The following is a 12,760-nucleotide window of genomic DNA, read 5'->3' as shown; positions in this document are numbered from 1 at the left end:
TTATTGTTTTTTGTTATTGATACTACATGTTGTATGTAGGTGTGGATGATTTAGTATTGATGTTTTTGATTTGACATAGTCTGCTGTTCCACCATGGTTGCCCAACTGGGAGATATTTGGTATAGGTGGGGTTGTGCTTTGATGTTTCCTATCATCTTTGGTTAACAGGGTGATGCTTATTGCAACATTTCAATACAAGCGCTGTGTCCGAGGAGACAACGAAGCACGCTCACCTTCACAACGGTCTTTCTAAAGACCGCCTTTTGCTGAGGATTTGCCTTCATCAAATAGTTCTCAAAGGCATTTGGCATTAAGACTCCTGGTGCAGGCCTAACGGCCGAAACACGACGTTGTGTCGAGTCTTTATACCTCAATAAACATCTTTATTATTATACATCTTTTCAGTCTTTGGAATCCTTGGTCGTCCTCCCACTTTTTTCATTTCTTGTTGTTTCCTGGGGTGTCTAGAGTTCTTCGCCCTCTGGCGGATTTCTTCCCTATACATCCAACATAAATGCCTGATGTTTGCAACACAACAAAACTAAAGAACGTAATGGACATAACACAACACTTCCGTTGTACGATTCCCTAATGTGGCTGTGCCACATGAACTTTATCTTACCACAACATCACTTTGTATTTGTTTACACCGGAGTCTGTAACGCCTCTCCGGTACTGTGTAAGCCACATTGAGCCTACAAATAGGTGGGAATATGTGGGGTATAAATGTAATAAATAAATACCTTTGAAAAATCAAATTTGAGCTGTGGCCCAGAATACAGCAGCCAGACTCATCTTCGGAAAACCAAAATACGAAAGTGCAAAACCCTTACGGGAGAAACTACACTGGCTACCACTCAAGGAACGCAGCACTTTTAAAGTATGCACTTTAGTCCACAAAATCATTCACGGCGAAGCCCCTGCATACATGTCTGATTTAATAGACCTGCCACCCAGAAACGCTAAAAGATCGTCCCGAACCTTCCTCAATCTCTATTTCCCTAAGTGCAAAGGCATAAAATACAAAGCACTGCACAGATCGACCTTCGCATACAGGAGCACACAACTCTGGAATACACTACCACGCAACTTGAAAACGATCCACGAACTGACCGACTTCCGCAAATCACTGAAGACTTATCTCTTCGAGAAAATCTACGGCAAGGATCAAAACACATGAAACCCATACAATTTAATAAATACGCACCTACACACTCTCTCTTGAAGTCTCCTCTCCCGCACTCCAACCAATCCTAAAACCCCACCCACAGATAACATTATTAGACCTTAATGTCCCCCGATACTGTTTTGTCCCCCTTTCAACTCGCCACTGTTATATTCCGCTGTTCTATTCCCGAATGATATCCCGAATTACTCTGTCTTTTACAATTCTTCCTAATGTAACCTATAAGCGCACTGCAACCAACTGTACTCCCACATACTCCGCTGTTCCATCCCCAAATGATACCCTGTATTTACTTTGTTTTCGATAACTCTTCACAATGTAACTCAGAATTGTACTGCAACCAATTGCACTTCCATCATTCACAATGTATTGTAAGCCACACTGAGCCCGCAAATAGGTGGGAAAATGTGGGATACAAATGCAAATAAATAAATAAATTGTAAATGCTCTGGAGGTTAAAATATGATACCACCTGATGATTTTCACACAATATTGCAATTGCTATATAAACAAGTTTGATCATTCATTATGTTTAGGACTTTAGAGGCATTTGCTCTGATTTTTAGAACCAGTTCAAAATGCAGCTACCATTTGATTAATGGGTTCAAGCATAGTGAACGTGTCACTCTATATTATGTTTCAGCATTTTTTATTAGTATATTTGCCATGTCATTATACTTTACAACATATCTTGAAGCATATACATCTCTGTCAACAATGTATAACATCAACTTCTGTCAACATCATTTTACATATCACCCTCCCACCCCCCATCCCCCTCTTTGATATTGAGCATACTGATTTGTAATTTATTGATCGTAGATTAACGTATTATGCAATAAAGTGATATCATCCACGTATGTCTCATGTTTAATGCTATTCCTAATTATTTTAATTTTGTTCTGTGTCCTTTCTATCGCTTTAATGTCCAATGTTCCCATCAACATTATATATCCAACCTATCATTATATGCTAACATCTCTCCCCCCTCCCTCTCTTCTTAACCTATTATTTGTATATTGAACCACTACAATTAACACAATTATTGTTACAAAGTATTGAGAATTCGGCTTCTCCCTCTTTGAGTCATCCCATCCAGGTAACACCCCCAAATTTTAAGGAAATGTATTTTTCATTTGTATGTTCCTTTCGCTTCTCTGGCTTCCCAGGTCAGCAGCTGATGTATCTGATTGCGCCAGTGCCAAAACGTTGGTGGATGTATTGAAGTCCAATGCTGCATTATACATTTTCTTGCCACCAAGCACACTTTACGACAAAACATTATTCTTTCTGCTTTTAATCTAGGATATGTATCTCGTATATCCAGTACTAACATCAGTGGATTCATTTCAATTCTACTGTTTACAGTAGTAGATAAAAATGCAGCTATTTGTCTCCAATACCGTTGTATTAATGGGCAGACCCAGATTGCATGATATAATGTATTATCTGTCCTATTACATTTCAAACAGGTAGCCGTCTGGATTCCCCCCGATCTATACAATTGCACCTGAGTGAAATAAGCTCTATGCAGCATTCGAAATGCGCATTCCCTAAGACCTGCCCCTCCTATTATCCTGGGGATATCTTTTATTTGTGTAATAATATTCCACGTTGTCAGTTCTCTTCCCAGATCTACTTCCCACCATTTCCGAAGCTGCTCTACCTCCCTCCCAGGCACCAACTCCCATAGTTTTGAATGTATACTTGATATGGATGGAGCATTCTCAGAAACTACCTCATAAAACCTACTAATCCGGTCCCCTAATTTCTTATTGAGCTCTTCTCTATTAAGAGTGCGTAGATAATGATGTAATTGATAATGTGCAAAGTGGTCCTTCCAACTTGCCAACCTTATGGTTTGTAGCTGTGTTACCTTTTTTATATGTCCATCGTCCCGTATTACATCCTGCAAATTAACTATGCCATTTTGTTCCCAAGTAACAAATGTTTGGTTCTCTGTTCCCGGTAAAAACATCGGGTTACCCCTGATTGTCAATAGTTCTCTGACAGATGGGTCTCCCCCCCCAGCAATTTTCCTAAGAATTTCCACGCGCCTCTGATGGGCAGCAGCAGTACACTATGTCTAATTCTGTTGGGAAGCATATTGTTCTGAGTATTGTTCTGAGTAACGTGATAGGTTTATACGGAGCAAAGTAAGCTTCTTCATATTCAAGTGGAGTATGAGTTTGAGTGGAAAGTAACCAATCTCTCACCTGCCGTAGCAAGCAAGCCATATTATAATACTTAATGTTGGGAATCCCCATTCCCCCCCTGTTTCCACCCACCCAATAGGAACTTCTGCTGAAGTTTAGCTCGCTTTCCAGCCCAGCAGAAGCGCATCACTAGTTTATAAAAATATTTTATGTCTATTTGTTTAAGTTGCAGTGGCAATGTCTGAAGGGCATACAACCATCTCGGCAGGATCACCATCCTTGTTAAACATATCCTTCCCGCCAATGACACCGTTAGGTTACTCCAGGAGTCTAGTTGTTGCATTGTCTGTTCACGTAACCTGTTAATATTTAACCGATATAAGTCCCTTGTGTTTACCGGAAGCAGTATACCTAGATATTTAAAATGGCTGTTTGCCCATTTTAAGGGGAAGTCTGCTGGCCAAAGGCTATGGGCTTTGCAGTTTATAGCTAGGGCCTCTGATTTATCCAAATTTAGTGTGAACCCCGAGTATTCACCAAACTCTCGAAAGATTTCCAGTAAATTATTCAAGGCATCTCTCGGGTTCGTTAAAATCACTAAGAGGTCATCAGCAAATGCTGCCACTTTAAATTTCTGTTGTTGTATATCCACTCCAGGCACTGCTGTACACTCGTATATGTCTCTAATTAGTGGGTCTAAATATAACGCAAAAAGTAGTGGTGATAACGGACACCCTTGTCTCGTTCCCCTTCCAATATGAATTCCCTCCGAGAGGGTTCCATTGACCGTTACCTGTGCACGAGGATCTTTATACAGTGCTCTCACCGCCTGCATAAACTTTCCCTGTAATCCATATTCTTCCATCACTGAATACAAGAAGGGCCATTCCACTTTGTCAAACGCCTTTTCAGCGTCAAAACTGACTATTAAGGCTTGTTCTTTGATATGTCCCAAGTGTTCCAGTGATGTCAGAATTCGTCTAATATTCTTTGTTACTGATCTATCCTTCACAAACCCAACCTGAGCTTCATGTATAATCTTAGGCAAAACTCGGCCTAGTCTATTTGCTAGAATTTTTGCGAATATTTTAGCCTCGTGATTGATTAGCGATATGGGTCTATATGATGTTACCAATTGCACATTTCGGTGAGGTTTAGGAAACACTATTATACAGTGGGGGAAATAAGTATTTGATCCCTTGCTGATTTTGTAAGTTTGCCCACTGACAAAGACATGAGCAGCCCATAATTGAAGGGTAGGTTATTGGTAACAGTGAGAGATAGCACATCACAAATTAAATCCGGAAAATCACATTGTGGAAAGTATATGAATTTATTTGCATTCTGCAGAGGGAAATAAGTATTTGATCCCCCACCAACCAGTAAGAGATCTGGCCCCTACAGACCAGGTAGATGCTCCAAATCAACTCGTTACCTGCATGACAGACAGCTGTCGGCAATGGTCACCTGTATGAAAGACACCTGTCCACAGACTCAGTGAATCAGTCAGACTCTAACCTCTACAAAATGGCCAAGAGCAAGGAGCTGTCTAAGGATGTCAGGGACAAGATCATACACCTGCACAAGGCTGGAATGGGCTACAAAACCATCAGTAAGACGCTGGGCGAGAAGGAGACAACTGTTGGTGCCATAGTAAGAAAATGGAAGAAGTACAAAATGACTGTCAATCGACAAAGATCTGGGGCTCCACGCAAAATCTCACCTCGTGGGGTATCCTTGATCATGAGGAAGGTTAGAAATCAGCCTACAACTACAAGGGGGGAACTTGTCAATGATCTCAAGGCAGCTGGGACCACTGTCACCACGAAAACCATTGGTAACACATTACGACATAACGGATTGCAATCCTGCAGTGCCCGCAAGGTCCCCCTGCTCCGGAAGGCACATGTGACGGCCCGTCTGAAGTTTGCCAGTGAACACCTGGATGATGCCGAGAGTGATTGGGAGAAGGTGCTGTGGTCAGATGAGACAAAAATTGAGCTCTTTGGCATGAACTCAACTCGCCATGTTTGGAGGAAGAGAAATGCTGCCTATGACCCAAAGAACACCGTCCCCACTGTCAAGCATGGAGGTGGAAATGTTATGTTTTGGGGGTGTTTCTCTGCTAAGGGCACAGGACTACTTCACCGCATCAATGGGAGAATGGATGGGGCCATGTACCGTACAATTCTGAGTGACAACCTCCTTCCCTCCGCCAGGGCCTTAAAAATGGGTCGTGGCTGGGTCTTCCAGCACGACAATGACCCAAAACATACAGCCAAGGCAACAAAGGAGTGGCTCAGGAAGAAGCACATTAGGGTCATGGAGTGGCCTAGCCAGTCACCAGACCTTAATCCCATTGAAAACTTATGGAGGGAGCTGAAGCTGCGAGTTGCCAAGCGACAGCCCAGAACTCTTAATGATTTAGAGATGATCTGCAAAGAGGAGTGGACCAAAATTCCTCCTGACATGTGTGCAAACCTCATCATCAACTACAGAAGACGTCTGACCGCTGTGCTTGCCAACAAGGGTTTTGCCACCAAGTATTAGGTCTTGTTTGCCAGAGGGATCAAATACTTATTTCCCTCTGCAGAATGCAAATAAATTCATATACTTTCCCCAATGTGATTTTCCGGATTTAATTTGTGATGTGCTATCTCTCACTGTTACCAATAACCTACCCTTCAATTATGGGCTGCTCATGTCTTTGTCAGTGGGCAAACTTACAAAATCAGCAAGGGATCAAATACTTATTTCCCCCACTGTATGTGCTAGGTTCAAGTGTTCCGGCATTCTACCACTTTCTATCCATTCATTAAACACCTTAGCTAATGTAGGTATTATCGATTCCCCCATTACTTTATAGAATTCTGCTTTATACCCATCAGGGCCTGGTGCTTTACCTATTTTACTATGTCCTATAGCCCATGTAATCTCATCTTCGCTAATTTCCGCATTTAGTTGGCTACGGTCTTGCTCTGTTAACTTCGGGGTCTTGATATTTTGCATATACATTTCCCCCGGGAGTCCTTCTTGCTCCGTGGACCTATATAATTGTTGGTAGTATGTTTGAAATGCCATTCTGATCTGTTGGTTGGTATGTATCAGGTTCCCTGTCTCGTTTTTAAGAGCAGTAATGATTCTGGATGCATATTTAGGGGCAATAACTCGTGCCAAGAATTTACCTCCTTTACTCCCATGCTTATATAGTTGATAACGATAATAGATTTGGGATTTCACTTCCCTCTCATGAAGTAAAGAGTTGAGGGCGGTTTGTATTTCTAGCATCTCTTGTCTAAGTTGAGGGCAAGGATTCAAACCATATTGTCTATTTGCTCCCCTAAGTTGTTTCTCTAATCTTAATATTTCCCGGTCTCTTGAACGTTTGTATTGAGTAGTATAGCTTATGATCTCGCCTCTTAAAATTACTTTTGCAGCTTCCCAATAGTTAGTAGTTTCTGTCACTGACCCCTCATTGAAATGTTTATATTCCGCCCGTTTCTCGTGTAGGTGTTCTGTAAACTTCACATCTTTTACTAGATAAGTTGGGAACGTCCATCCCCTTAGCCTCTCTTCATCCTGACCTCCGCTCCAAGTCAAGTATGCCGCAGTGTGATCTGAAATAACACATGGTCCTATGTCTGCATCTCTAATTGTTGTGAAGAGTGTGCGCGAAACTAGCAGATAATCTATCCTAGAAGAGGTTCCGTGTGCTCTCGACATATGTGTATATTCTCTTGTCCCTGGATGTAACGTCCTGCAAACATCTATGAGATCTAGCGTTGTGCAAAAATCAGGCAGTCCCCTAGTATTTGTTCGTTGAGTGGTTCCAGTGGGGTGGGAGTGATCTAATTGAGGGTCCCACGCCATATTGAAATCGCCCCCTAATATTATGGGCACCGATTCCAATTGCGTAATTTTTGCTACTAGATTTTTGTAGAATTTAAGGTCTAAGACATTTGGTGCATATATACTGCCCAACAGAATTTTTTGTCTATTAATTGTAATGAGGGAGAAAATATAACGTCCCTCTGGATCTGTTACAATCTTATATGTCTGAGTTGTGATTCCTTTTCTAATAAGAATAGCCACCCCTCTTCGGCGCCCTTCCGCTGCTGCAGAGGCCAAGCACTCCCCCACCCACCATGTATTCAATTTAGCATGTTCGATGTCTGTCAGGTGAGTTTCTTGCATAAATACTATATCAGCACGAATTCGTTGAAGATGTCTCAAACTTTTTGATCTTTTAATGGGTGAGGGAATACCCCCAACATTCCAAGTTACAACCTTAATTTATGTGCCCGATGTAGCCCATCCATGTCCATATTTGTGTGCTCTTGATGCCCGAGAGGAGCCAGCCCAGCCTCCAGCTCCCCTCTCCATTACCTAATGCCCAATTCTGAAGTCTTTCTCTCCACTCATATAGCAATTGTAGTGTCAGATTAACTCTTTCTCTCTTTCCCTTTTCCACCCACATACCCTCCCCCTCCCTGTATACCCTCCTCCCCCCTTTCTGTACCCTCTTTATTCCTTGCGGAATAAGGTCACTTCCAACGCCTCTCCTCATTCAAATATATATCCTGTGCTCCAATATGTATTTTCCCCATGAAACCCTATCCTTGAAGTCTCTTCTCTATCTAATTTTAGCACCTCCCCTTGGACCCTATGATAATTTGTCCTATATCTCCTTCGCTTCTCACACAACCCAAGTGCTTTTATATCCTCCCTCTCATGTTTCCCCCCCCCCCCCCCCCACTCTACAAGAGTAAATTAGCCCTTTTCCCTGCTCATGATACATACAAACATTTAAACCTTATAAAGCAAACCAGAACTATAAACATCATCATAATCAATTCTGCACTTATGTGTAACATTACGTTTCTACTTTCAGAAATCTGTGGCCTCTGTACGTCCCACTGGTTCAGCTGCTGCCAATTTAACGTCCATTGGTCTTCTTCTTGTGTATCAATTCGCTCAGTTGGTCATTCGGGTTTCCGTCCAAAGTTCCAATTCCGTAATCGGCAGCAGTTGTAATCCAATAAACATCGCTTTACCGATCATATCTGTTATTGATTCTTTAAGTTCTCTGTCAGTATTGTATTATATTTGGTCTCAGTCCCGTGTCGTTTCTCCATATTATCTTTCTGTCTGCGCTGTTCATGTCAGCAGTTTTGAACTGTAATTTAAATCAGCTAGCAGTTCACAGTTTCTTCTTCTAGGTCCAATACATTTACTCTGCACGCGCATGGTGAAGTTAGCGCTTCATTTCTCTCCCTCCAGCTGTTGTATAAATTCGTTGGCTTCTTCCGCTGTAGCAAAGATCTTGGTATCCGATTGATGATTCACCCTCAGCTTGGCTGGATACAGTAGGGAAAATTTGATCTTTCGCTTCACCAAGTCTGAGCATATCGGGGAGAATTTCTTCCTTTGCGCTGCTACCGCAGCTGAATAGTCCTGAAAACGGAGGACTCTTCGATTGCCGCTGTGGAGTTCTTTGCCACTTCTCATCGCTTGTAAAATTGCATTTTTGTGAGCAAAATTTAGAACTTTACATATAACCACTCGTGGCCTGCTTTCTGCCGCTTGTCTAAGGCCCAGGCGATGTGCTTGCTCGATTCGGAGCGGTCCCCACGTGTCTGGTATCTGAAGTTCCTTGGCCAGCCATATTTCTAAATATCCCGCCAGATCTCGGTCACCTTGATCTTCGGCGAGCCCTATGATTCGGATGTTATTTCGCCTCGATCTGTTTTCGAGGTCTTCAATCTTATTGGAGTAAGTATTAATTATTTTTTTCAATCGATTTACTTCTGTTTCTATGTTATTCGTTCGGTCTTCCTTATCACTCACCCTTTGCTGATACTGTGCCATATCTACTTGGATCTGATGCACATTATCATGTAAGGACTCCAGCTTACTGTCCAGCGTGCTCAGTTTTTTTTCCAAGATAGCTTCCAGCGCCTGGGTGACCTCTCCTACAATTTCCGCGGCCCATGCGGATCCCACCGCCGATGTTCCTGGGCTCGCCGGAGCCGCCATTTTGTCATCCAGTGGCCGGTTCCTTTCTTTTTCTTTCCTGGTTGTTTTAGCTGCCATATTCTCCAAAAAGCCTCTTTTCTTCGATCGCTGTATGTTGGGCAGCTTTTGCTGTTAGTTTTGGGGGTTTATAGCTTGATTGAGTGATTATTTTACAAGATTCTTGAGGAGAAGGCAGGAGTAGCGCGATTAGCGTCCTCTCCTGCTCATCGCGTCACGTGACCCCCACGTGTCACTCTATATTAAAACCTTACATTGGTCCGCAGTGAGTTTTCAAGTTAAATTCAAAGTGACAGTGTTGGCTTTTAGTCATATTTTTGGGGTAGCACCTTTCTAGTTAAGGGCTTGATGAATTTTCAAGAAGACCCTTGGATGTTACTTTCATCAACTAATACCAGGCTTCCTTTAGTATCCACTGTTAGGACTGACACCTTAGTCTGACAGAGACAGGGCATCTTCTGTTGTTATGCCTTTGCATGGAATGCCTTGGCCCTTGAACTTTGGAATGAAGAAGACCTTGCGATGATATTTGTGGTCCATTAGTTTACCAAACATTTTAATCATATAGGTTATGTCATGTTTTGTTTTATTGTTTAGGATGCTATACATATATCTTGTAATCCGCTGTGTACAATGTTATTGAATGAGCAAATATAAATGTGTACATAAAGGTCCATGAAACAAAATACTTCTTATAGTTAATCTAAGCTCTAGACTAGTTTTCAGCCTTTGAGGACCAAATCTGTACACTCCTACATGACAAGAAACAAACTTAGTATATATACATTGAGTTCAATCACAGCTCAACAATCATTTCTCCATTTGCAGCCATGTTACACACTATACTTAAATGTTGTACATCTGTTGGGTGGATGTCAGTCATATGATATTTCCTTTTTAATTAATTTCACTGTTACATGTTTATAATATTTTTATCTTTATTAAAGTAATGGAACGGGGATAAATTGACACAAAAGCATGAATAGAAATTGATGTGCATTATATGCATTGTCTTCAATTGGACTTTTCTGTGAACAAACAAGTAAGGTTCCCAGCAGTTGCATGATTTGAAAGCTGGTCCGGTGGCTGTCACTCCATTGCCCTGGGAAGCAGAAGATCTGGATCAGATTTACCTTTCAGCAACAGGACTGGAAGCCCTTCTGAGTCCTGATGGTCATGAGGCCCCCTGCTGAGGAAAATAGGTGGTAGGATATGTTCTTAGGATTCCAACTGACCACTTGGTGCTTTGATGATTCCCTTTTAAGGAAGAACTTGACTTAATATTACTCCATTCAACATACAATAAATGGTGCCCTGTGAAGGAGCCTCATTGGGAGTGTCTCCTAAGAGAGATTTATCCTCCATTTTTTAGTTTTTTTTATTTTACCTTTATATAAAATGAAATGATTATCAGGAAAAAAAAAACTAGGAAATATTGGAGAAAGCTCATAATAGCAACCCAGCATGCAGTGCTTGGAAAGGGAGGAATGAAAGGAAACATTTGCATAGCTTAGTGAGCATAAGAAATTCTAGTCAACGTGTAATTAAACTCTGAATTTGTTGCTAGAGAATGAGTAAAAGCAATTAGCTTAGTGGGGTTTAAAAAAGGTATGGATAGCTTCCTAAAGGAAAAGCCTTAAGCCATTATTAAAATGGATTTGGAGAAAATCCACTGCTTATTTCTAGGATAAGCAGCATAAAATGTATTGTACTGTTTTGGAATCTTGCCAAGTACTTGTAACCTGTATTGGCCACTGTTGGAAACAGGATGCTGGGCTTGATGGACCTTTGGTCTGTCCCAGTATGGCAATATTTATGTACTTGTATACTTAGAATGCGCCTGATATGAGCTGTGAAACATTTTGTCCTTTCTTCTAGCAGACATGTCCTTCATGTAGTGTTACTTTTGCACCCAACTGTGATGTTGGCACGGAAGAAGGAGCTGTCCAGAATGGCTGTCAGGACGAGCATAAGTACAACGCCAGTAAGGTACAGGAATATACTTTATTTCTCTCTGTTTTATATGCCCCATTCTTAAGTGGAGGAATAGCCTAATGGTTATTGCAGTGGCCTCAGAACCCATGGAACTGGATTCGATTCCCACTGCAGTGGCTTTGCAAGTCATTTAACCCTCCATTGCCCTAGGTACAAAATAAGTACCTGTATATAATGTGTAAACCACTTTGATTGTAACCACAGAAGGCGGTATGTCAAGTCCCACCCCTTTTCCCTCCAGACATACTTGAGTTATTGCAGTGACCATATAGGGCCTGGGGCCATATAGTCTGGCCCCTTCTGGAACCTTATAACCATCTAAACCAGGGATGGGCAACCTTTATACACAGAGGGTTGCATGAATGTCAGTAGTATCCCTAGCGGGCTGCACATAGAAAGTTAACAAATGCACTTTATCAGTTTCTTTCAGCAAAATTCAATGTGTTGACTGAATTACTGTAGATTATTACCATGCTGATCTATTACAGTTGCTAAAACTGTCAAACAAGTCTTATCCCCTTGGTTGTATCCTTCAACAGTTCCACTGACAACATCTGTTTTATGACATTTGTGCAGGCTGTTTTCTGTGTATACTTCCCACTACATAAAATTGAGTGGTGGGCTGCAGGTTGCCCACCCCTGATCTAGACATCTCCACTACACAGTGACTGGATTGATGTGTCAGCAGAGTATAAAGATAAAACCTAGCACTATACATCTCCAGTTTTTCTTAATATGAAAAAACAAATTACTAGTTTCACTCTTTAAGATGTCTATTGTATGTGCCAAGTAACCTGTCTGTGAGTGGAGGAGTGACCTAGTGGTTAGGGTGGTGGACTTTTGGGTGGGCCTGAGGCAAGAATGGGTGGGCTTTTGCCCACCTAGGCCCACCTGTAGCTATGCCACTGGGTCTGGTACCAGACGTTTTAGACTTTTCTCCCTTCCACATTGCTTGGTACCCCTTCTTGATGAGCCTTAGCTGGCCTATTTTCTAAAAGGGGAAAGGAGCAAGTGTTAGACCTTAAATCAAATGTATCATCAATGGCCAGATGAACATATTTTTCATCCCTAGTCATGTGTCAGATAAAAAGGATCAGAAGATTGTTAGAATATGGTCATGAGCAGAGAATGATTATAGTATAATACCAGTAGCAAAACCGGTGCTGGTATTCAAATGCAGGCCATCTTTCAGGAATGGGTAATGCCTCATAATAGCCAGGTCCCTTCCAACCAGCCACAGAATCTGTGAACAGGCAGCATTGATGTGCAGAGTCTGAGCTCTTTTATTAATATCTGGGGACTATGAGTCAATTTTAGCAGGCAGTGGAAAAGGTGCTGGTACTCTGTACCCTCTGAAAAAAAGCTCTGTATAATATAAGGGTTTCGAAGA

At 41.7% G+C, this 12,760-nt stretch overlaps 1 protein-coding gene across 2 annotated transcripts in view; it reads left to right on the top strand.

Moving 5' to 3' along the window:
• ADCY9 (adenylate cyclase 9) overlaps positions 1 to 12,760 on the top strand; it is a 330,545-nt gene that overhangs the window by 204,922 nt on the left and 112,863 nt on the right. Inside the window, exon 3 of one of the 2 annotated variants that reach the window (XM_030212364.1) lies at positions 11,257 to 11,364. In XM_030212364.1, coding sequence (XP_030068224.1) covers positions 11,257 to 11,364 — 108 coding nt within the window. Of the gene's footprint in view, positions 1 to 11,253; positions 11,365 to 12,760 lie in introns of both variants that reach the window. The other variant, XM_030212363.1, reaches the window with a different exon arrangement.

Source organism: Microcaecilia unicolor, chromosome 8, assembly GCF_901765095.1.
Source record: "Microcaecilia unicolor chromosome 8, aMicUni1.1, whole genome shotgun sequence".
NCBI lineage: Eukaryota > Metazoa > Chordata > Amphibia > Gymnophiona > Siphonopidae > Microcaecilia > Microcaecilia unicolor.
Note: the sequence above shows the minus strand (reverse complement) of the source record. Positions and strands in the feature narration are given on the sequence as shown.